Source organism: Paroedura picta, chromosome 8, assembly GCF_049243985.1.
Source record: "Paroedura picta isolate Pp20150507F chromosome 8, Ppicta_v3.0, whole genome shotgun sequence".
Taxonomy (NCBI): Eukaryota; Metazoa; Chordata; class Lepidosauria; order Squamata; family Gekkonidae; genus Paroedura; species Paroedura picta.
In genome coordinates, this window is record NC_135376.1 from 91,759,444 (window position 1) to 91,785,803 (window position 26,360).

The window sequence follows — 26,360 nt, forward strand, 5'->3', positions numbered from 1 at the left end:
GAGCCTCTGCTTTCCCATAGGGCAAGGGTGGCTCTCCAGATGTCCATGGACTACAAATCCCACAGGCCCCTGCCAGTTACGTACTGTGCAATACAATAAACCATAACACATTAAACAGGACGAACAAAGACCAGATGCATTTCGACCCCTAAGGGTCTTCCTCAGTGGTCAAGAAATTTAAAATGCATTTTTGCAGTAAAATGATCTAACATTAGGGCTTGATAGGTCATAATTCTTTTTTTTTTGGCTCAATGCAAGGGAATGCATTTTGAATAAGAGCTTTATAAGGTAAAGGTATCCCCTGTGCAAGCATCCTCTAGCGTTTTCATGGCAGACTCAATACGGGGCGGTTTGCCATTCACTTCCCCAGTCATTGCCGTTTACCCCCCACTGAGCTGGGTACTCATTTTACCGACCTCAGAAGGATGGAAGGCTGAGTCAACCTTGAGCTGGCTGCTGGGATCGAACTCCCAGCCTCATGGTCAGAGCTTCAGACAGTATGTCTGCTGACATATCACTCTGCGCCACAAGAGGCTCTAAGAGCTTTATACACAACACATATTAGTTGGAGCATCACCTGGTAGGTGTCTGTAAGGTGTTTGTAAGCCCCTTTGGAATTCCTTTGGATACTGAAAAGGAAGGCATTTTTAAAAAGCTCTTCTTCTCTTCTTCCCCTAAAATTCTAAGGCAATGTGGTGGGTAGAGCCATGAAAATAGCCGCCACTCCTTCCCTTTGACCACACAGTGAAGATCTGCATTCTGCTGCCAAAGCCACGGTTTCTGTGCAGCCAGTGAAGCCTCCAGTAGCCAATCAGAAGCCTTGCTTGGCAAAAGCCCCATCTAGGGTTGCCAGATCTGGGTTGGGAAATCCCTGGGAAATTTGGGGTGGAGCCGGGAGTGGGCAGGATTTGGGGCAGGAGAGAAACCACAGGGGAGAAGAATCCTTGGGAGCCCCCCTCCAAAGGAACCATTTTCTCCAGGGGAAATTATCTCTGTCACCTAAAGATAAGCTGTAGAACGAGGGGCTCCTCAGGCCCCACCTGGTGATTGGCTTCCCTAGGCCCTACACAATTTCTAAAAACTCTTGGAGGGTGCTCAAAAGGGTGTTGGCAGGGGCCAAGACATTAAGAGACTAACTCTGGGAAATGTCTAGGATGGGTTTCACCTACTTTGTGCAGTGCCTTTGTGACATCAAGCAAGAATCCTGTGACATCAGGGTTTGTTCCACCAATCCCTACCCACAATTGGGAACTGATTTGCATGCCTAGCAACCAGCACAGCTGGGGAAAAGAGCAAGGAGATGAGGGCAGGAAGGGAGGACTGAGGTCACCCAGGTGGCTGCTGATGTCATAAAGGCAAGGCTTTCCCTCTGATTTGGGCACAGGCCTGGGTTACCCAGGAGGAGGACTAAGGAGAGGCAAAGAGGATGCAGGAACTAGATATACAGGATCCCAGAAGACAATAAGAGAAGGTGAGAAGAGGATGTCATGGTGACCAAAGGAGGGGGTTGGATACTAACCATGGTGACTAACCAGTCTCTGAATCCCAGAGCTGGGAGACAGCATGAGGGGAAGGCCTCAGCCTCCATGCCCTGTTGTTGACCCTCCAGAGGAACTGGGTGGCCACTGTGTGAGACAGGATGCTGGACTAGACGGGCCCCTGGTCTGATCCAGCAGGGCTCTTCTGATGTTCTTATGAAAGCCTTGGCCTCCATGCCCTGCTAGTGGACCTCCAGAGGAACTGGGTGGCCACTGTGGGAGACAGGATGCTGGACTAGACATACCACTGGTTTGATCTAGCAGAGCTCTTCTGATGTTCCCATGAAAGTCTCATCCTCTCTGCCCTGTTATTGGCCCTCCAGAGGAATGGTCTGGCTGTTGTGAATGCTGGGCTAGAGGGATCCCTGTTCTTACCCAACAGAGCTCCTCTGATATTGTTATGATGCAGAAAGAGGGAATTTGGGATGTTTGGGTATTTTGTAATCCACAATAAGCTATAATACCCACCTCAGCCACTGAGATGTTACATGGTGCAACATGGGTTCATAGAAAATAACCTTTATTTCCCTGTTAGCCTTTCCTTCCTTTATGATAAACATCAGAGTAGGTTTTGTTTTTGTTTTTTTTAATTGTGGTACTCTGAAAACCTAATAAATTTCTTGAAGCAAGAAAAAATATCCCACAGTCAAAGAGCAGTAGGTGTATCTGTTGCATTCATCTGTACCCTGGAGGCTCCACTGGGGAAGTCTGTGGCTCCCTGCAAGGGCCTCTGCTTTCCCATAGGCTCTCCAGATGTCCATGGACTACAAATCCCATGAACCCCTGCCAGTTATGTGTAATACAATCAACCATAACACACGAAACATGAGGAACAAAGGAACAAATGCACTTCTGCAGTAAACTGATCTAACATTAGGGCTTGCTAGGTGATGAATCTTTTTTTTCTTTTTTTGGCTCAACGGAAGAGAATGCATTTTGAATAAGAGTCGGGCAACACTGAGATGAATGGTCTTTGGATACTATTTGAAAATGTGGGCTCCTTGCTAGGCAGCTTTATACACAATGCATATTAGTTGGAACATCACCTGGTAGATGTCTGTAAAGTGTTTGTAAACCCCTTTGGGACTCCTTCTTCACTTCTTCCTACAAAATTGTAAAGCAATGTGGTGGACAGAGCCACGAAAATAGCCAAGATTTATTTTATTTATTTATTTATTCATTCATTCATTCATTCATTCATTCATTCATTCATTCATTCGCTTGAGGCCAACTGACTTTGAACACCTGCTGAGCCCCCAGATGCCCCCTCCATGACTGAAAGGACCAACCCCCAATGTTACTGTTAATTGTTATTTTTATATTATAAATGTGGTTTTGCAATCTTTTGATGCCTTATTTGAAAGTTGTTGCAGTCTATATATTGTTCCATGTAAGTTATATAATGTTCAATGTAAACAGCCCAGAGCTGCAAAGAAATGGGCGGTATAGAAATCTAAATAAATAAAATAATAAATAAATGTGGTGGGCAGAGCCACAAAAATAGCCACCTTACCTTTGGCCACACAGTGACTATCCTCGTGCTGCTGCCAAAGTGACATTTTGAGAAGTCATAGAATCATAGAATCATAGAGTTGGAAGGGACCTCCTGGGTCATCTAGTCCAACCCCCTGCACTATGCAGGACACTCACATCCCAATCGCTCATCTACTGTGATCTGCCACCCACTTGAGCCTTCACAAAATCAGCCTCTCCACCAGATGGCTATCCAGCCTCTGTTTAAAAATTTCCAAAGATGGAGAACCCACCACCTCCCAAGGAAGTCTGTTCCAATGAGAAACCGCTCTGTCAGGAATTTCTTCCATATGTTTAGACGGAATTTCTTTTGCATTAATTTCATCCCATTGGTTCTGGTCCATCCATCTGGGGCAAGAGAGAACAACTCTGCTCCATTCTCTATATGGCAGCCTTTTAAATACTTGAAATCTGTGCAGCCAGTGAAGCCTCCAGTAGCCAATCAGAAGCCTTGCTTAGCAAAAGCCCCATCTGGCACTGCGAGGGTTACCAGCTCTGGGTCAGAACATCCCTGGGGACTTTGGGGTTTGGGCCAGGAGTGGGCAGGATTTGAGGAAGGGAGGGACCTCAGGGGAGAAGAATCCTATGGAGCCCCCCTCCAAAGCAGCCATTTTCTCCAGGGGAAAGGATCTCTGTCACCTAGAGATGAGCTGTAAAACCAGGGGATCCCCAGGCACCACCTGGAGATTGGCTTCCGTGGGCCCCGCACACTTCCTAAAAACTCTTGGAGAGTGCCAGAAAAGGGGTTGGCAAGACCAACTCTGAAATTTCTAGGCTGGGTTTCCCCTACTTTGGGCAGTGCCTTTGTGACATCAAGCAAGAATCCTGTGACATCAGGGGTTGTTCCACCAATCCCTACCCACAATTGGGAACTGATTTGCATGCCTAGCAACCAGCACAGCTGGGGGAAAGAGCAAGGAGATGAGGGCAGGAAGGGAAGAGTGAGGTCATCCAGGTGGCTGCTGATGTCATAAAGGCAAGACTTTCCCTCTGATTTGGGCAAAGGCCTGGGTTACCCAGGAGGAGGACTAAGGAGAGGCAAAGAGGAAGCATGAACTAGATATATAGTATTCCTGAAGGCAATATGAGAAGGTGAGAAGAGGATGTCATGGTGACTAAAGGAGGGGGGTTGGCTACTAACCATGAGAATTTGCATGCCTAGCAACCAAGCACAGCTGGGGAAAAGAGCAAGGAGATGGGGGCAGGAAAGGAGGCTAGATTCAAGGCCAGAAGCACCTTAGTGACTAACAAGAGTTTGAGGCAGATTAAGATGAAAGTGAGCAGTGGCTCACAAAGACCCCACCACAAACTTTGTTACTCTTTAAGGTTCTCTAGAGTCAAAGTGGTCTGTGATGGATGGATCACTGACTCTGGCAGAATATCCTCCAATACTCTTGTTGCTCTCTAAGGTTCTCCTGGACTCACATTGACCTGGAGAAAACAATTGCTTTGGAGGATGACATTATATCCTATTGAGGCCCCTTCCCAGCCTCCAACGTCAAATCTCCAAGAATTTCCCATCCCAGGGATGACAACCTGAAGAAGAAGGAGAACTGGTTTTTATACCCCGCTTGCTGTAGGAGTCTCAAAGTGGCTTACAATCACCTTCCACTTCACTCTCCACAACAGACACCCTGTGAGGTTGGTGGGGCTAAGAGAGCCCTGATATTACTGTTCGGTCAGGACAGCTTTATCAGTGCTGTGGTGAGCCCAAGGTCACCCAGCTGGCTGCATGGGTGGGAGTGCAGAATCCAACCCGGCTTGCCCGATTAGAAGTCCGCACTCCTAACCACTACACAAAGCTGGTGTATAAAATTTATATAACAATAACAGAAGGGTACTGGCTTGTTCTGTCTTAATGAACAGGCTAAGTAAGAACAAACTCTTGAGACAGTCAGAGATCATGTAAGATCTTAAGGTGTCAGATGCCAATAATAGGATCATGTTATAAGTAGCAACATTTTTGTGGGTGGTGATGCATTGTAAAAGAGGATAATATAGGGTTCTTATTTTGCTTAGTCAAAGATCATTTAGTCAATTAAAGATTCAACCCGCTTTGCTTTCTTGAACAGTATATTATCCCACTACCCTGTTCCTGGTGACCTCTTTGAACCGTCTGTTGATAATTTCCAACTTAAACATGGGTGTTTAAATGCAATGCCCTGACAGATCATTAATCTTGCAATCATTAATCTTGCAGTCTCGGTTCAAATTATTAAAAACTCATCACTTTAGAGCGCCCTACATAGTAAATATTATTAATCACAACCTTAGAGCGGTCCTCACATTGTTTCATTTTCAGTCCGTACAAATGGCCATTTGAGTTGGTCGTTATCATTCAAAGCCAAAGGAACAATGCCAGTGCATTTTAAGATCTCCATTTTGGGGTAGTTTGGTGTAGTGGTCAGGAGTGCGACTTCTAGTCTGGCAAGCCGAGTTCGATTCTGCACTCTCCCACATGCAACCAGCTGGGTGACCTTGGGCTCTCCACGGTACTGATAAAACTGTTCTGACCGGGCAGTGATATCAGGGCTCTCTCAGCCTCACCTCCCTCACTGGGTGTCTGTTGTGGGGTGAGGAAAGAGAAGGCAAATGTAAGCCACTTTGAGCCTCCTTCGGGTAGAGAAAAGCGGCACGTCAGCATATAAAAACCAACTCTTCTTCTTCCTGGATCGGCCACTTTATGAAGAACCCAGGGCCAAATGCCTTGTCCTGCTTCTCTCTGGTTCCAGCTGGCACTCTATCAGGTTCTGAGGCCTATATTTCTGATAAAACGACTTTGTTTGCTCAGGTGTTACTCAAGGCCTATTCCTTGTATTGTCTTATAGCTTACATAGTGTTTTACATTGTTTTTACTTTGGTGGGATTGAATATTGTTTTGCAATCTCCAATGGCTTTATGCCAATCAAAAATTATGACTCATTCATTCATATAGGACAGCGGTTCTTAACCCGGGGGTCACGACCACCTGAGGGGTTGTTTGGCCTTTTGTGGGGAGTTGCAGTGGTGGTGGTGGCAGCATGGAGCTGGCGTCCTCCATGCAGCCTTGGAGTTCACGGAGGAAGCCAGTGCCATGACGCTACCACTTCACCCTACAGTTGGAGCAACGGCAGCATGTACGCATGTGTGCCGCCACGTGAGTGCATGCACATGTGCAGACATGAGTGTGCACGTTGCCGCTGCCACCGCCGCCCCACTGTCGGGGTTGCAGAGTGGCAGCAGTTGAGATCCATTGATATAGGGTTCTTTCAGGGTGGGTGCTGCTTGTAACCAGTTGGTATCAGTTAAAGCTCTTGAATTCTGTGGGTTGCTCATGCTCACTGTTCATCTCTTGGCATTGTTCTATTGGGTTCTGTTGAAGGTAGGAGAAACCTATGATCCCTCTTGTTCCTCCCTTTCTGGAATAAGCTGATACTGAAAATGGGACCATTATTATTTTATATGAATAGAGAGCTAGCTGCACTTTTTGTCTCCAGGATATATCGGCTTCATGTATACATTGCCTTTAAACTTCACTGGCACATGCCTCCCTCTACCCTATCCTATATTGATGATGTAGCTATTTGCCTATATTTATTTGCTTGGGAAAATGTTCACCGTCTGAGTAGTTCAGCAGTGGAATCAGCTGCCTAAAGAGGTGGTGAGCTCCTCCTCACTGGCAGTCCCTCAGTGGCTATAAGCCACAACATATAGATGCAGCACTATGTCTGGGGCAGTATTCCTGGGGGGGGCACAGTAGGATGGCTTCTGGAGCTCTGGCCCCACTGGAGGACTTCCTGATGGCTCCTGGATTTAGGCCACTGTGGGGCACAGAATATTGGACTATGTACTTATCTTCACATGAATAATGCCATAAAGGTAAAGGTATCCCCTATGCAAGCACCGGGTCATGTCTGACCCTTGGGGTGACACGCTCTAGCATTTTCTTGGCAGACTCAATACGGGGTGGTTTGCCAGTGCCTTCCCCAGTCATGACCGTTTACCCCCCAGCAAGCTGGGTACTCATTTTACCGACCTCGGAAGGATGGAAGGCTGAGTCAACCTTGAGCCGGCTGCTGGGATTGAACTCCCAGACTCATGGGCAGAGCTTCAGACAGCATTTCTGCTGCCTTACCTCCCTGCGCCCCAAGAGGGATTGAACTCCCAGCCTCATGGGCAGAGCTTCAGACAGCATTTCTGCTGCCTTACCTCCCTGCGCCACAAGAGGCTCTGAATAATGCCGTAGTGCTGTCTAAATTGTTAGCATTGTTTCTTTTAGAGAAAGAGGAAAGCAGAGAGAATGAAAAGAACTAGGAAGTTCTGAATGTGGGTGCCAGGGTTTCATACCGAAAGAAGTAAAGGGGCATTAATCCAGACTGAAGCTACACACTTGCTTCCATTAAATTTTCATTGATTCTCTGTTGATATAAAATGAAACATGCAGACACTGCTGGAAGAAAGCTTTATAAAAGGACGCACAAATGATCATCAATTACAAAAAAAAAAGAAAGAGCGAGAACAGAATGAAATGATCGAATCCTCGGGCGAGCAGACAGAGATGGAATTACATCCCCAAACAGAATATTAGCCAGCAGGCAAGTTTCTCCTTGGTATTGCAAATGTCTTTCATTATTAATCAATCAGGAAGGTGGGGAGGGGGTTCAAAAGGATGCCTCTTCTTTGATCTGAAAACAGTGACCAGCTGATAATAGAGTTGGGGCTTTTCAGTCCACCTTGACTGACTCCTTGGTAGTTCAAATGAGTTTATTTTAGTTTGTTGTACTATGAACAATGTTTGTGACCACAGACCCTCAATTGCATCCTATGGGCAATGGGTCAGATCCTGCAGATCAGGCCCATTAATGCCGGTACTTGTATGAGGCCCAAGAAGCCCTTTGCTGACCATTCTATTGATGGATGAGTCTCTGACATCAGAAGAGAGTTTCTTGTCTCTAAATGTGCTGTCAAGTTACTTCTGATGTATGCATCCCTGTGAATGACTTCCTATTGGCCTATTATACTCCAGACAAGTCATGTGCCATCAGATCATGGATGCTTAAACAGGGTTGGCTCTGGCTGGCCCTTGGGAGGGCAACCTCCAAGGAATACCAGGATCATGACTAGGGATGTACCGGGGGGGGGGGGGGTTAGTACTCTTTGTCTCGGGTTTCCTGATTCAGTACAAATCATTGATTTGGTATATTTATCTGAGCTTTGCAAATTTGGGAGATTGAAACCAGTTTGGCCAATCCAGCTGAAACAGTCACTAGACAGCTGATCCCAGAGATGGCAGCTCCCCCCATCTTTCCCATGTAGCAAAAATCCAGCTCATTGCTGCTTGGGATAGTGGGGGGAAGGAGGTATTTAAAGAACCATCAGACAGGTGATCCTAAGAAATCACATTTGGCAGTTCTTCCCCCACCCTAGATGTCCCAGGCAGCAGAAAGCCTTCTCTACACTGCCTTGGAAGGCTCTGGGGGGAGACATTTAAAAGGTGTGCCAAACAGCTGACCACTGGGATCAGCTGATTGGTGTGCTCTTCCGTCTTTCCTTCAAAGTTTCCTGAATCACAGAATCATGATTTTGTGACAGTCAATTCAGCCGGTTTAAACTACAGGGATTGGTGATTCCGCTTGGATAAGTCTAAAAAGTGCCTGAACCATAATTTATTTGAGTACTTTTCAGTTATTTGAACTGAATTAACCATCCCTTGTTATGATGTGTGGCATGCAAAACCACCTCTGAACATCTCTTGCCTGGCAGCCAGAACATTTTAGGATCTTCTGGCTACATTTTACACATGCCATACAATAGATAGATAGACAGACAGACAGGCAGACAGGCAGGCAGGCAGGCAGGCAGGCAGGCAGGCAGGCAGGCAGGCAGAGAATCTAAAATCTGATGAGATCAGGGTTGCCTGGGCCAGGGCTGGCAACTCTCAAAACCAGGTTATGCTTCCCATTTTGAAATAGTTACATGTTTGTATTTAATCATTCCATTTATGCTTCCCCTCACAACAATGTCAGGATGCAGTTCAATCTTCCCTGTTAATCCAACAGACAGTAACACCTCATGTAGCAGGATTTTATTCACTCAAAACAACCAGTGCATCAGGCAAGTGGAGATGTTTGTTAGCAAACGACTCCAGCTGGTTAGAAAATCTACATTAGCCACAGGGTCACAATTAGGATTGCCAGCTGGAATCAGGCTGGTGGCAGAGGATTTGGACGTGTGATCCAGAAGCTCCCCAATGTGTTGATGTCACACGAAAATGACATCAGCATGCTGGAGATGTTGAGGGTGACACTCTGACCTTACACCCACTCCCCCCCCCACCTGAAACCTTCGGAACCTGTTTGTGGTTTTGCTGCCCACAGATGCCACCTGCCTCCATCACAAGCAAACACACACACCTGAAACTTGCAGAGCCACTGTTGGTGTAGAATTCCACACGTTTAGCGTGAGGGGGAGCAAGTGTGATAGTGATGGAACCACAATCAGAAGCTCCACAAATTTTTGGGAGGGATTTCTCCCTTGTTCTTGAACCCTTAAAAGGGGGGGAGCCAAAGTGGGGGATCCTCAAGTCCCACCTGGAGACTGGCAACCTTATCATAATGAAAACAGGCTGCAGGCCTAAGAAACATGAATAAACCAGTAGTCAAAAAGATGTTCACAGAGTGCTAGCATGGTAAGCGAGGAGCTGGGAGTGGATCAATTGCACCCCATCATCACTAGGCCCAGTCCAGGAAAAAGGTCAACCATCTTTCCCACCCAGTCCTAGGCATCCCCCCCCCCCCACAGCCTTCTTTTTCAGATTGATCACTCAGTCAAAGACGCACGGCTATCTTGGTTCACAAACCCCAAACCTCCAGGGAAGGAGTCATGGCAGAAGAAAACAGATAAGAATGTAAATCTCTGCCAACCTGTGAACTATAGACCCTCGTCTGCAAACAATTTAAATGAATACATTCCTATGTGAAAAAAGAGAGAGAAGACAGGGAAGAAAATTGTTCCCTAGATGCGGGTGAACATTTTTCGCCCTAACACAAATATGTGATGCGACAGAATATAAAATCTTTGCAGATAAGGATTTATTAGTTCAGACAGCCAGCCACAATGGTGCACGAGGACTCTGTGATAATGTATCAGTATATAAAAGCTTGTGTTTATATAAGGAAAATTGTTCTGTGCCGGTTCCTATTGAGCAGGTATCCAGGACGGGTTCCCGTGCCTTTTGCCGGCAACCCGCTCCTCCTGCCATCACGGCAGCCAGCAGATGACAAATATAAAAGCAGAAGGGGAAAAAAAAATATTTTAATCACCAGAGTTGCATGTAATGGGACATCACTTTTGGGAAAACTCAGACGTGATGTCACACCACTCCAGAAATCACTAGAAACTCTGTGGCTTTGCTACAGAGTTTTCCCATAGAGTTTCTGATAATTCCTAGAGTGACCTGACATCACTTCCAGTTTTCCTGGAAGTGATGTCATGCACAAGGATGACCCTCCCCCCTCTGTATCCTGCCAGTTGCCAGCCCTAAAGCTGGGTTTTTCAAGTCGACTCAACCTAAGCCACTCTGCCAGGAGGGAATTTCCCTCCACCCAGCTAGCTAATCTCTTGGGACACCTAGAACTTTCTCATTGTACCCCGATGGTTTCCTTTCTTCAGAGTCATCAAGCCTCAGCTGCACCCATCTCCTGAGCCATCAGCACCCATTTCACCCATTGTCTCAACCCTGAGACAGCTCACCCGGTGTACATGCAATCTCCAGCACACACCATCCTCAAACAGGATCCATCCAGAGGGCTCGACACCCTGCTGGACTCTGTGCTGTCTCTGTCTCTGCCTCTTCATGAACTGGTAATTATCTTTCCATTCACCCTCTATCCCAGACTCTTTTCTTTTCAGTCCCCATCTGCTAGATTGACGTGTGCTTCTTATATTTGTCTGTGTCTATTTATTTTTCTATTAAATAGAGGCTGCTTATTTTATCCTTATATATCGGTTGTCTGCCTGAAGTTCCTAGGGTGTAATTACCTGGTATACTTAGACCTCTGATCTTTTAAAGTTACCTGACCTCTCACAAGCCATTTTCTCAAACGTGACACTACCAATTCAGGTAACATTTGGATAAGTCCCAGAACCTTAAACTTGATCCCCATTCCTCCACAGGCAACCAGCTGGGGGACCTTGAGCCGGTCACAGTTCTTTCAGGGCTCCCTCCACTTCACCTACCTCACAAGGTCCCTGTTGTGGGGTGGGGAAAGGTAGGCTAGTCTGGGCCATCCTGGAGAAAGCAAAAAATGCCATAAGTATATCGTGGTGACACTGCTAACATGGCTGTGGGTTATGGTTGGATCCAGCACAGCAGTTCTGCAGGGGCAAGGACTTCCACCCACAGAGTATGATTTTGACAGCCCAAAATGCCATCTGAAATTCTGCTATGGGGAGAGAAGGGACCCTCTCTGGAATAAGGTTTAAGGACGTTTTGGGTGGCCACAGGATGAGGAGACACAAAAGTTGTGCTCTGTGGGAGGAAGTCCTTACACCTGTGGAAATAACTGTCCGAGATCCAGTCCGATGTGATCAGAATTATTTTTGGCTAAGCAAACGGTTGAGGGCGTTGCTTTCCCTTCTGTAAGAATCAACCCTTCATTTTTTATATTTATGAACTTCCCATTACTAAATATCAGAAGAAAATGGCCGTGCATTGAGAGATCCCCCCCTCCCACTTTACTGGGCTTCTCCCCCCCCCCCCCAAAAAAATTGAAGTACACGAAGTGTCTTGTAATCGATTCCAGAAAGTCATGCTGACAGGAATTATTGGCAGGGGGGCTTCTAATGGAAGCCCACAAAAGGCAAAGCTCCCCTAACTCCACGTTAAGTATAACAGGAATAGTAAATCATGGAGTTGGGTTTGAAGGTCACTGCTCTACGCTCATAAACCCCAACAACCTAGGGAAATGAAACGGCCAATAAGCAGCTGGCCATGTAAACAGGGATATGCTGAGGATTCAAGCACAGATCCTGACTAGGTTGTACTGTCAGTTCTTTACTGCCGAGCATTCCTCCCCTCCCCATATTTCAGCCTCTTCAGGATCCACCCCCCTCCCTCCACACCTCCAGGAATTTCTCAGTTCAGAGCAGCAAACCCTGTTCTTTTGTACTGTATAAGGCAAGAAACAGCATGCCAAATGTCAGGCATTATGATTATTGGCATTCTTGTGAAAAAGGGGTTGATATTTTGCAGGGACCTTGGAGGGCCAATTCTAGAGGCACCCAAAGATGGTGTCCCCATCCACCTTCCATTATTTCCAATGATGGTAAATTCCAAAGAGACCAGAGAATCTGCCTTTTTCTGATCTTTGGAAATAATGGTCAGATGGGGCACCCAAAGAGGACCCCCTGGCACAAACTTTTTGAAAGGTGGGGAGGAGAGGCTCCTGTAGCCATGCGGCTAGTTTGGTGCCTATACCACAAACCCCCCACCCCAAGCCCAGAAAAAATTAAAAAGGGGGAAATCCCCATAGACTTGAACGGCACCGTTGGTTCGATGGCAATGAATCAGTTCAGATCCAGCCCAACTGTTTCAGCTGAATCTGAAAAACCTATGGGTGATTTGGATGAATCAGATTTGGCCCCAATTGGTTTGGGGCCAAAACTGAAAAATCGGCATGACTAAAGGTGCAGCTCTCTGCTTCTCCTGACTTGCTGCCTGGAGCCTCCGACGCTGTAGAAAAGCACTGATTGGCCAGGGCATCAGTTCAAAGGCTTCCTCATTCCCATGTTGCAAGGCTTCCCTTAAAGAGGAAACTCTAACTTCTCTCGGCAGAAGCTCCAGAAGCCCTAACTTCTCTCTGGAGAGATTTGCCTCTTGGATTTATTCTCCCACCTCTGCTGTCTCCAATCCTAACACACACACACCCCCTTTCAAGAAAAGAAAGAAAGAGGCTTCTGCCGCACTTGTCTCCCCCCCCCCCAAGCTTCCCTAATCACATGCAGAACATTTTTCTGTTTCAGTGGGGGGGGGGTGATAGAAGAAGATCCAAGTTCTAATTGATCTGAATTCAGCAGGATCCACAATGGAATCAGCTCTGTGCAGAATCAGCTCTGCTCTCAGTACCAGTAGAGCTATAGAGATGCCTCCAGACCAAGCTGCATCACGTGGGAAATCGTACAGGCTCCTGTTTCTTTTTCCACTGGCAGACTAATTTCCACCTCCCTCTGTCTCCCAAATACAGTTTACCTCACAGAGTCAACCTGAACAATTTAGAAGCTTAGAAGAAAGGCCTTGGCATGTTAAATGCTTTCTGCCCTCATCCCGGGTATTAATAATAAGAGTAGTAACAACAACAACAATAATATTCAGTTTCTATACTGGCCCTTCCCATATGGGTTCAGGGCAGTTCAAAACAGTAAAACATTCAATGCAATCCGTTACAATGGTAAGATTACAATAAAGTAGCATTTAAAACCCCTTCCCCAGACTCCCCCTCGCTCCTTTGCACCCTCCGCCAACTACCCAGGCTGGAGATGACATCAAAGCGGGGGAAGCCAAAGAGGAAGAGGTAGGGGGAAGGGGCGATAAACTTCTTGCTGCCCTGTTCTCTACTATAGCCTTGGTGGGAGAGCTCCATTTTCCAGGCCCTGTGGAACTTTGACAGCTCCATCATGGCCCTGTTCTCAACAGTTCTCAACAATGCTCTAGTTGAGACCAAGCACACGTCTGTGGGGCTAGGGATCACCAGCCCATTGGTGCTAGTTGATTGTCGTGCCTTCCAGGGGATGTATTGGGAGAGGCAGTCTTTCAGGTGTGCTTAGGCTATGCATCTTTTGCAGCATGCTTCTTATCTTTTAAATTCTCTCCCACTATGATCTCCCTTTGTTTCCTTTGAAATTTATCTTCAGTTAAGTCTCACTCTATTATACGGCTCCTGTTTCTGGTTATATATTGTCGAGATTTTCCCGGCTGGGACTCGATGAGTTGGCTGGCCGTTTTTCATTATTTCCACGGGACTTTGGGCAAAAGAAAAAAGGCGAAAAAAGAACCCTGATTCCTTTATTTGAGAATCCTGACATTTATTAGCATAATAAAACTCTCAAGATGAAATTGCAGTTTTCCAGCCGGTAATTTCATTTGCTGCTGAACTTACAAGGAATTTATTTTAAAGCCAGGTGAAACCTAAAATATGAGGCATGCATGAAACGCAGGCCGGAGAACAGATGAAAATGGATTATGGGATGAGAAATCAGGCCATTGTCCCATATATGTTCATTAGAGGACAGTGAGGCAGATGGCCTATCTTTCAGCTGCCCTCAACCCAAAATTGTGTCCCAGTCCCTCAAACAATCAGCAATGGGAGCAATTACTGTTGGCATATGGAAGATCTGCAATGTGCATGACTGAGCAGAATACAAAGGCTGTCCTGCAGGGGGGATCAATATATATATATATATATTTAGCATAGGATAGGAACTTCACAGTTCAAATAATCTCCTCCAGTATCCAGATTGGCTTCATAGGAGACTTTGTTCTTTATGAGCACACTTCCTCCCTGCTTGCCTCCACAACAGCAGTTGATCAGAAGAATGACTCAAGCGAAATAGATAGGTCTCTCTTTCTCTCTTTCTGTACATAGTTGTTTCTCTTCATAAACATTTTATTCTTTAAGCAGTCCTATGTTTTGCATTCTCTGTATAGTCAAACTCCGCCAACAGTTACTTGAGATTACTCTTTGTTCAGCTTGGTGGCCGGCAGCTCAAGCAGTCACTGTTCTGAGAGCTGCTTCCACATGGAGCATGTGATTTGCTTCCAATTTGGAACTGGGATTTTACTTTTAATGTTGTTCACACCACATCATCCGTCAGTTGTCCCCCTTCCGAGTTTTTCCCCCTTTTTTTACTCCACATGTCATTTGAGACAATCTTTTTGAAGACATTTGACCTGTTTTTGCATGCCCCAGGTGCTAGAATATGCAAGATCTCTAGCCTGCAGGAGTCAATGGCATTTGAAGCGTATCCTAGAGGGGGCATCAGAGGAGATGTGCATTTAGTTTAGATAGAATAGGAACTTATTTATTTTTTCCCCAAAAATAATCTTCCTCAGTGTCCTGATTGACTCATTAGGATACTTCCTGCTCTTTTGAACTCCCTTCCTCCCTGCTTGGCTCCATAACAGACTGAAGAGATGAACAACACAATTGATCAGTTAGACTGTTTAGATCTCTCTCTCTCTCTCTCTCTCTCTCTCTCTCTCTCTCTCTCTCTCTCTCTCTCTCTCTCCCCCTCTCTCCACAATTGTTTCTCTTCTTCTAAATAGAACTATGTCATTCTTTTGCGCAATCTGTGCTTTACCCATTTGCATATTTAAACTCTGTTAACAATCATAGCAGGAAGGTCTGCATTTTTGCAAACCCCAACCCACATCAGTTCTCCAAGAGAGGGTGCAGTTACCATCTCAGACACCAGCAGTAAATGCCATTCATAGGTTGTTTCCACACAGCTATGGTTCTCCAATGGAGTGTCTGCACATGAATTCTCCACACACATTTCTATTACTGTTATATTGCCTGTATCACTGTCTGTTCCACATAATATATTTCTGGTAAGGCCTTGGAGGAGGAATGTGACTCATGGCTTAAGTGCCACTCAGCACTTAATACCCACTCAGGGCAGCTGTCCCGCCCCTGAGAACCTCCTCCTCCAACCGGCTTGCCTGTCTGTCCAGCGGCCAGCCAATTGCCTTCCGTCCCCCACCTGACCACCCCCTCCTCCTTCCACTTCCCTCTGAGGCTCGGAGGCTGCAGATCCCTGCCGCGTGAGAACTGTCCATGCCGGTGAGTTCCATAACAGCTGCCTGCAGCCTTTCCAGGTCATGGGAGGAGGGAGAGGCCATCCTCCGAGTTCTTCCACACACATACCCCAAACTAATGCCCTTGTATTTCTGAATTGAATGGGCTTGGCCCCTAGTAGTATAATAAGAAGAATGTCCTGCCGCTGTGCATAATCAGTCAGAGGGAAGCATGCATGTAGATGCTCCATAGCTATACTAGAATCATAGAATCGCAGAGTTGGAAGGGGCCATTCAGGCCATCGATCCAACCCTTTGCTCAATGCAGGATCAGCTAAAAGCATCCTTGATAAGCTTTGATCCAGCCACTGTTTGAAGACCACCAGTGAGGGAAAGTTCACCACCTCCTTACTGCTGAAATAGAAGGAAGATCTGTTTCTCCAAGAAGGATCTGAACCCCCCCCCCCCTCAGCTCCATTGACTGGGACTGATTTAATGTATGTAGATGTTTTAAAGAGTATACTGGTTTTAACATATGCTGTTACCTGCCCTGAGGAAGGATGGGATACAATAATTAAGATTATTATCTTCCCAGCCGCTGCTTGAAAACTGCCAGTGTAAGGGAGCTCACCTCCTTAGGCAGCTGATCCCAATGCTGACTGTGAAATCCCCCCCCCCGACACCCAGCCAGTACCATTCTACATAGTTTAAATCCATTACTGTGGTTCCTCTCCTCTACTGCCATCAGGGACCGCTCTCTGCCCTCCACCAAGGTAAAGGTAAAGGTAAAGGTATCCCCTGTGCAAGCACCGAGTCATGTCTGACCCTTGGGGTGACGCCTTCCAGCGCCCTCCACCAAGGGACCCCCTTAAAGAAGCCATCCTGTCCCCTCTCAACCTCCTCTTCTCCAGGCTGAACGTTCCCAAATCCCTCAGCCTTTCCTCCCAGGGCTTGGTGCCCAGGCCCCGGATCATCCTCGTCACTCTGCCCCCTCCCTGTTTTGTCCACGTCCTTTTTGAAGTGAATCAGCTTCTCCTATCCCGTGCTCATTTGCATCTGTGATGACAGCTACATGAAGAACCGTTACAGTTTGGAAGCGACCTATGAGTGCCATTCACCAGCTTCTGCTGAATCACAGACTGGACCCCTCTTAGAGGAGAATGGCCATCATCTGTGCTTCAGTAGGGTGGTAGAAGGTCATAGCCAACATCTGGCGTCCCAGTGGGATGTTCAAGGCAAGAGACATTCAGAGGTGGTTTGCTGTAGCCTCTTCGGTCTGATGATCCTAGTCTTCCTTGGTGATCTTTCACCCTAGTGCTAATCAGGTTCCACCCTGCTTCACTTCTGAGGGCTGATGAGATCGGACTAGCCTGGACCACCCAGGTCGGGGCCTCCTATGCTTGAATAGCTTCCAACTGTACTGTGTATTTGCTCAGAGGAGCCAACAGAAAGTTTGGCTGGCCCTGAATGCAATCATGTACACGATGGGGGCCACCAACACCTTTCCTGGAGCCTAGAAGTTTTCAGAACATGAGGGGAAGCTTTTGCCCAGCAGAGCAAAATGCTGGCAGGGGCTCATGCTGCAGTCCATGGACATCTGGAGGTCCATAGTTTGCCTACCCCTGCAGCAGGGCATTGGACTGGCCACTAGGGAATTGGATTGGTTGCAAAGATTTTCAAAAAGTCATGCCAGTGACAGCTGCGATATCAGTGTTCATTTCATTTTCTCCCACACTCCTCTTTCCCAGTGTCTCTTTTTAAATTACCACTTTTCTCCCTTGACCTGTGGTTTTGGCTCCGTTTCAGTTTTGTTGTTCTTTGTGCTTTCCAGGTTGGCTCCTTCACTCATGGCACCCCCGTCCATGGTTGTACACAGTTACCTGTGCCCACAGATTCAAAAAAGGACACCGCCTTTACATAGGAGTTCTGCAACTGCTTAGTGGTGTTCTGAAGCCATCAGCGAGATCTAGCAGCATTCCTAGGCTATTTGGTTCCTGGGGCAGGTGGGTGGGTGGGTGGGGCCTGGTGTCACAAGGGTGGGAACACCAGTGCTGTGTCCAAATTAAAGCCTGCCCATGCTGGCTCTGGGTTCCACTTCACTGTGGCCTCCCAGTGGCCTGCTGGAGACCAGCAGCTGGTAAGTGGGTGGGGGGGAACTGGGTGGGCCCCAGCAGGCACAATCCCTCTGTTCAGCCGGGCTCATGGGTCCTCCTGTGCCCCCCCCCAGCGGTGCCTAGGGCATGCTGCCCACCCTCTATGCCCTGCATACACTACCACAGAAGTCTCAGCCCCCAATACTGTCATAAGCTTTTCACTTACACAAACTGATAGGAGTAGATTGCATCCATCTTACAGCCACTACATCTAGGGCTGCCAAGGTGCCAGTGGTGACAGCGAATTGCCAATGACCCTGTAATATCAGAGTCCAGTAGCACCTTTAAGACCAACCAAGATTTATTCAGGGCATGAGCTTTCGAGTGCAAGCACTTGAGTGCAAGCACTCGAAAGCTCACGCCCTGAATAAATCTTGGTTGATTTTATGGTGCTACTTCAGACCAACACGGCGACCCATTTGAATCCATCAGTTGCCTGTAAGTAGTTGAGCCTTATTTTTCCTTTAAAAATGTTCTCCCAAGCAACTCCACCCCCACCGAACTTGGTCTGGACCCAGAATCCCCCAGGGATTGTTTGCTCCCCAATGATTCCACCATGCATTAAGATTTACCAGGGAGGCTCCATTTGGGTGCCACCTTATGCGGTCGCAAAATTAGCATCCACTCAAGGAGCCTCTTTAGAAGATGCCCTGGGATGCCCTACCTCCAGAAGGACATTTTGACGCCGCCCTTAGCCTCCAATCCGAAATGTCTTTATTGCCGCTTTAAAGTCGCCGTTATCTTCCTTTAAGGAAACCCACTTGTTTTATGGCTGTTCTTATAGATGTTCTTATTGCATTTTAACATTGTCTTGTGCGATATTGAAAGCTGCCTCGGGAGGCTTTTTAGGTTGCGAGCGGCAGGATAAAAATGGTTTAAGTAAATAAATGGACAAAGCTCTTTCCCTCCCCCGCAAGGAACTGGAAGGGGAGGCTGCTGTTGGTGGTTTTTCAATCTGCTGTTGGCTTCGCCCCCCCCCCTTCACTGGCTTTTACACTTAACTGTTTTTAAAAGGTTAGAATTTGTATTCTTTTTAAAGTTGTGCACAGATTTACAAACCGGCATTCAGCCTGGAAGCTCACCAGGGCCGGCTGCAGTTAGGACTCTGACGGGAGACCACCAAGAAAGAACAGGGTTGTTCTGCAGAGGCAAGCAATGGCCCACCACCTCTGCTCATGAAGAACCCACTGAGGGGTTGCCGTAAGTCGGTTGGCCTTGCCTTTTGCTCACACTGTTTCTTTTGTTCCGCTCTGCGGGTATGAATTTACTGGTTGTCCCGGAACCCCGGAATATACGCCTGGCCTCAGCCTGAGCCAGGGCTTTCTCAGCTCTTGCCCCAATGTGGTGGAATGAGCTCCCGGAAGAGCTGTGCACTGCTGGAGTTGTCAGCTTTCCGCAGGGCCTGCAAGACATAGCTCTTCCGCCAGGCCTATGGTTGAGGCCAGAGCAGTACCCGGTGTTACCCTCTGGGTATCTCTGAGCTGTGGTCAATTGTGTTCCTCACTCCCAGGGAGAGAAAGAGTTACTTGACACTTGCTGAACGGGAGAAGTGGTTGGTATTTCATTATTCGCCATCTTGTTATGTTATTATTTCGCCATGTTATATTGATATTAATGGGGTATTTTAGGGGATTTTATTGTATTTTATCAATCTTGTAATCCGCCGCGAGACATTTGGTATATAGTGGTGGTATATAAATATAAATAAATAAAATAAAATATAAATTTATAAATAAATAAAATATAAATAAATAAATAAATAATAAATAATAAATTAATAAATAGTCTTATTGCATTGCTCATGAGTTGTCTTGTGCCATCTGATGACCCTAGTTTCTCTTCTGCAATCCACCTTCAGTCTCACCCAGGAACAGGGTCCTATAAACAGAGTCAAGCCAATCCAGCTGTCATGAGCTGGTTGAGATGCACCCACAGCTGAAGCTCACACCGCACAGGGCAGATGGGAGTTCCTGATGTTGACGCTGAGCAGGAAACAAGTCACCGTGTTTGGCGGTTATGCTCCTCTCACATTATAACATCTTCTCTTCCAGGATTTTGTAGTTTGGTTTTGGAGTTGTTTTTGCCATCAAGTCACAGCTGATCTCTGGTAATCCTTGGTGGGGTCTCAAGGCAAGAGATATTCAGAGGTGGTTTGCCATTGCCTGCCTCTGCATCATGACTGTGGACTTCCTTGGTGGTCTACCAGACACACTCTAACCTGGGTCAGCCCATCTTAGCAACCAGGATCTGATGAGAGCCAGCTAGCCTAGGCCTTTCTTAGAGTTCTTCAAACATTCCTGCACAATGCAAGGTTCCATTGCTAAGACCAGGATACTCTGAGGAGTTATCCATCCTCTTTTTCTGGATTCTGAGATCTTTAGAATAGACCTTGCTCATTGTGTTACATCGATGGTCCCCAACCACGGAGCTGCGTGGCCGCAAACGTGCATGCGCAGCACTCCCACGCATGCGCGCATGTGCATTTGCATAGAGCATAGAGCCGGGCAATCGCCCTCCCCAAGGCCACCGGTCCGCAGCCTCAAGAAGGTTGTGGACCACTGTGTTACATGATGGAGCTAAAACAGTTCCGCAGGGCCCGCAAAAGGGAGCTCTTTCCACCAGGCATTTGGTTGAGACCTGGAATAACCAACAACATCTGCATGGCCCCTGCTCCCTCCCTCCCAGAAATCCATCAATGTGTTCTGCTCATGGACCTCTTTGTACTATTATACTGTTTGTACTGTTGCACTGTTACCACTGTTATAATTATCAGCTAGTAGTATTAATGTTATGGTTATTTATATATATGGATTGTTTCTTGTACAATTTCCACGTTGTATGTAAACCATCCTGAGCCTTCAGGGAGGGTGGTATATAAATGAATGAATGAATGAATGAATGAATGAATGAATGAATGAATGAATGAATGAATGAATGAATGAATGAATGAATGAATGTCAAAATTCAGTGAAAAATACACCACAAGCAGGGCCTTCTTTGTCGTGGCACCTTCCTTGCAGAAGCCGATAGGAAAACTTTGTCACTTTTAGACAAGCTAAAGGGCTCTTCTTCTGTTGCTGTTCATTATACCAGGGGTCATGCATATTGTACACTCTTCCTCACTATCTGTGAAACTAGCCACAATTTTTCCTTTATTCCTTTTAAATATTTTTTATCTTTTAAATGGTTGTGTTGCATTTAGAATGTTTTCATCCCTAGAAGCCACTTGGAGGGTTCTTAAAGGTAGAAAATGAAGGTAAAAACAGAGAAGCAAATAAATGAAACTAAAAAGCTTATTTATAGTCCAGTGGGAAAATCTCCCAGTCGATCACACACATGCATCACACCCAAGCTTGGTACAAAAAAAAATACAAATGCATTAGCACAACTGACAAAATAGGTTTGAAACGGAAAACACAGGGGTGCAGGAGAGTAATTTACCAGCTAAATCAAAGCTAGAGAGAGAGATCTATAGTTACACACATACACACAATGTGCGTTTCAGAAACATTTATTGTTTGTTATAAAAAGTTTATTATATCATTCCTATCTCCCCCAACACTTGTCAGATCACAAAAGGAATGCTATGAGATTTGAGAGTTTCATCCAGAATGTAGTGAAGGATGGTTAACTCCCATTTAAAGAAGACCCTGTTAGTAACAAGACAATGGACAAGCTTTGAGAAGGTCTTTCAGGGAGGGAGGAGGGAAATATATATGTACTGGCACCTCCCATTAAAGAATCACACAATTTCTTCATTTCAGCAAGCCTTTCCCAATCTAGATTTGACTCTTTTTGTGTCTGTGGGGGGAGACTAGTGTCTCTATAGCACTATCACCCTCCCACCCTTCCATGGGCTTCATGGAGTCATAGAATCATAGAGTTGGAAGGTGCCATTCAGATAATGTAGTCCAACCTGCTGCTTAGTGCAGAATCCGCCTAAAACATCCATGAGAAGTATCTGTCCAGCTGCTGCTTGAAGACCACCAGAAAGGGGGAGCTCACCATCTCCATTAGGCAGGTGATTCCATGGCTGAACTACTCAGACTGTGAATTTTTTCCCCCTGATATCTAACCAGAACCATTCAACACATAGTTTAAAGCCATTTCAGCAGATCCTCTCCTCGACTGCCAACAGGAACCTTTCCCTGCCCTCCTCCAAGTGACAACCTTTCAAATGCTTGAAGAGAGCCATCCTGTCCCCTCTCAACCTGCTCTTTCCCAGGCTGATCATTCCCAGGTCCCTCAGCCTTTCCTCACAGAACTTGGTCCCCAGGCCCCGGATCATCTTCAAAACTCTCCTCTGAACTCTCTCCAGTTTGTCCATGTCCTGAGATGAGAACAGATGACCTACTTTGAACAGAAAGCCTTTCTTTGCATTGTGGAGGAACGTCTTCCCTTTTTGCATGGAGAGTACCAAAGTAACGTTCCCTCTGGGAGAGCTGGGAAAGTACTTATGGCTGGGTACCTGACTTCATTACATTGTGGCCAAAACCTTCCTGAACAGTTTTTAAGATGTAGGAGGAATTGCTGGAACTGGCCCATTGCTTATTACCTTGGAGATCTGGATCATTTGCTAAGATCAAATTATCAGGGAGGGAACACCAAGGTCCTTGAGGGAAACAGCCCTCGGGTGATGGAGGGAGGAGCTGCCTTACATTTCTTTTACCCATAGCGTGACTCACTGCCATTCAGTATTAGTTGGATTACTTCCTGCTGATGCCCCATGGACCCTCACCCCATGGGGAACCTCATTCCTGTAACATTTGAGCCCTGTGTGTATATACGTACATCTCAGCACAGACCCAGAAATTATAGCCTCCATCGATCATTTCTAAGCTCATGCTGTGATGTACAAGTGTGCAAACATTACAGAAATAAAGGCTTCCATTTGTTGGAAGTCTAGGGAGCATCAGTGGGTAACTGACAATGGATTATCTTCATTTCCATTCCCCCTCCCCCAGCTTTTTATTCCTAATGACATAAAATAACACTTGAAGATTTTTTAAAAATGGTCATCCCATCTAAGACTTCTTACTGATTAAACTATGCAGGTCCCTTACCCAGCAATCATTGGTGCCTAGTTTCTCAAGGTGGGGTTGTCTCACTAATAATTTCAGTCCAGAAATATTTCCTGTAAGCTTTTTAAAAAATCATTCAAATAAAGGACTGTAGTCCGGAGGGTTCTTCATCTGGCGGCAGGGGTCCAAAAGCAACTCTCCACCGGTGGAGGTGATGATCTCTTCCTGGAAAGAGAAAATAAATCGCTTCAGCAGCATGAAAACAGATTGTACCATGAGTGTATGGCTGCAAGTGGAAATCAGACCGACAGTGTAATCCTCAACCGAGTGATTCCTCATTGATTTATTTAAAATATTCATTATCCGACTTTCTTATCTCGGGAAACTCAAGGCGGTTTGCGATATTAATAAAACCACAGTTATTGTTTTAACAAAACTTCCAAGACCCCAGCTTGATATCTCAATCAGGACTGCCAATCAATTAAAAACTAAGTTAGTCAAATGCAGTCCAATTTTTTTAAAAAGTCTATGATTGCCTTGAGATGGATCGTGAGGGGGCCAGGTGCTCCTCCCTGGAGCTTCTGGGGCTGCCACCTTCTTTCACGTGCCCACCAAATGAACTTCTTCAATTGGCAGAACAATCAGGAGGGCCTCTTCCTGACCTATTCCGCACTAGCAGCATCACGCAACGCTACCACCAGGCGTCCGATCCAGACCACGTCACCCGGATACTTTCAGGTCCCACATGGGGAGCATTTTCCCCACTGGACTCGGTCTGCCCCAGATTTGTGCCCTGGATGAGGCAGCTGGCGCAACAAAGTTCTACCATGCTGCAGGGCAATGAGAGCCACTATTTATTTTTAAGAACAGGGTATTGCATTACTATGCAATGCCTCATTCTTAAAAACTAAACATATGTTAAGGCGGCTCTGCTGTGCAGTGCAGCAGAGCTGCCTGGGGCATTTTTTGTTTTAGTTATTTATTGGATTTTTATATTTCTCATACGGCTCAGGACAGTTTACATACAACATTGTGACGTAACACATTGAATGGCCTAAGCATAGAAAATAGTCAGAAATGACAGCAACAATAATCCAACAGTGGTTGTTCCTCCCATACTCAGCTGCCTCTACATAAACATCGATCATTTGAAACCTTTTTGTTGAAATTGCAATCACCAAGTAATTGGGTGAAGTCAGCCTTGAAGGGCTGCTGTTAAGGTGTTTAAATAGCAGAGCTGCCCCTGTGTGCTCACTAGTGCACCATGTGGTCACAGGAGAGGTTGCAATGGGAAAAACCCAAGCACATGTCCAGGGGATTCCTTTGTTCAAGGTGGGTTCCTGCCCACTTCCTCTTTCTTCAGGAAGAGAAAGAGAAGATTCATGTGTGCTTCTGCTAGCAAGGAAGAGCAGCATCCTCAATTATGCTCTGCTCTCTCTGCATCTGCTGATGTGTAAGCATGTAGTCTGCTTCCAATGTAGAGGCTTCCAATGTGCTTTCTTTGTAATTGTCTTTTGAGCTTTTGTACTCTTCTTGAGAGTACAAAAAGAGGCTCTTAAGAGCCTCTTGTGGCGCAGAGTGGTAAGGCAGCCGCCTGAAAGCTTTGCTCATGAGGTTGGGAGTTCGATCCCAGCAGCCGGCTCAAGGTTGACTCAGCCTTCCATCCTTCTGAGGTCGGTAAAATGAGTACCCAGCTTGCTGGGGGGTAAACGGTCATGACTGGGGAAGGCACTGGCAAACCACCCCGTATTGAGTCTGCCATGAAAACGCTGGAGGGCGTCACCCCAAGGGTCAGACATGACTCGGTGCTTGCACAGGGGATACCTTTACCTTTACCTTTTACTCTTCTTGAGTAAGGAGACAGAAACAGATGAATACGATATATATTTCTCTAAATAATCTTTCCAGGAAAGATTATCTCTCTTTTAAATCTCCAAGCATTGTGAGTCTGGGTGGGAGCCTCATCCACAAAAGGTGACCAAAACTGCATACTTTCAAAATGCTCTGTTGCTCTGCAGCTCTAATTTTCTAGAGGGACTTAATCCAAAAGTCCCAACAACTTTGAAAGTGGATTTCTTTTCTTCGGCTTTTGCTTCCAGGCCATGACTCACTGAAGAAATGATTTCTTGCCATGTCTGGCATATCGAGATTCTTCAAGGGGACTGAAGAGAGGTGAGAGTGTTTTTTTTTGGGGGGGGGGGGTATTTTAGTTTTTTTCCAATTCTTTTTGTTTAACAAAAATATTTAGAAAACCAAAAAATAAGAAGTCCAGAGAAAAACCCGGAGAGCTGCAAGTTAAATGGGCAAAACCTATAAAAATCAATCGTAAAACTCTGATTGATTTCTTGCAGAGAAAGAGGGCAGCCCATGTCAGGAGCTCTCATCCTATGCCAGAAGCCATAAAAGTTTCCCTCTGAATGTAGCTTCTCTTTAACAGGACAAAAGTTTTCAAGGACATTCCATGTACATTCAAAGCAGGAACAGAGCAGCCCAAGAGAGATGCTCTCGGCCCTGGAACTACCATCACAGGCACAAGTGCTCCAGTGCACAATCCAGAGCCGATGCTTGTCTCCAAGCTGGAGCCTTGCCTCTTTCAACATCCAACGTGTGGCAGTTGTGCATAGCTGCCTAGCCCGTGTTCAAGGGGCTGCCTGGCACATGGGTACCTCCAGAGAACTTCCAGAAGACTTCAGACAGAGAAGAAAAGCCTCATGGCTACCAAGCACCAACCCCTCCGTATGGGAGGGCAGCCTTCCACATTTCAACCTGAAAAGCCCCCATCGTTTGACATAGCAGCAGGGAAGATGGAATAAAACATCAAGGGATGTTCGGAGCCCATGGAACAGACACAGCTTTGGGGTCCTTCTAATTATTTTCATGTATGAAACAGAAATAGGGAGTCAGAGCGCACAGAGAGAGCAAATCAACACTTGATGTTATATTTCTACAAAATGTCTCATCTACATCTTCCCCTATATGTTTTTTTTTAATCATATTTGTTAAAGCTCTTTCTCACATTATAATTCCTGATGTTGATTTTAACTGGAGGCAGGCATACTGAAACAGGAAGGAAGGAAGGAATGAGGAACGAACTCTTGGGCAGACACACATAAAAAAACAACAAAATCTTTGTTCCCCAGTCATTTTCTTCTCATGAAAGCAGGTGTGAACAAAGCCCCTTCTGCATCTGTGTACAGTTTAGCCTCCCCCCATTTTAAAGATGAATCCCAGGTTACACATTAAGCGTGAATTGAGTTAGATTTTCCCCCAATTTGTGTTGCTCATATTGTCTAATGAAACCCCAGTTTGGCTTCAGTTACTGCCTTCTGCTAAGTATTCTTCC

At 46.1% G+C, this 26,360-nt stretch overlaps 1 protein-coding gene and 1 long non-coding RNA gene across 2 annotated transcripts in view; one reads left to right on the plus strand and one right to left on the minus strand.

Annotated features, from left to right (window-relative positions):
- The first annotated feature begins 1,295 nt into the window (after positions 1-1,295).
- On the plus strand, positions 1,296-26,081 carry LOC143843955 (uncharacterized). Its single transcript, XR_013233765.1, has 3 exons — positions 1,296-1,471; positions 25,117-25,189; positions 25,455-26,081. It is a non-coding gene; the product is annotated as an uncharacterized LOC143843955 (long non-coding RNA).
- The window catches only part of SH2D4B (SH2 domain containing 4B), a 107,958-nt gene continuing 102,945 nt past the window's right edge, over positions 21,348-26,360 (minus strand). Inside the window, exon 8 of the mRNA XM_077350816.1 lies at positions 21,348-23,242. Coding sequence (XP_077206931.1) covers positions 23,150-23,242 — 93 coding nt within the window. The 3' untranslated portion in view covers positions 21,348-23,149. The remainder of the gene's footprint in view (positions 23,243-26,360) is intronic.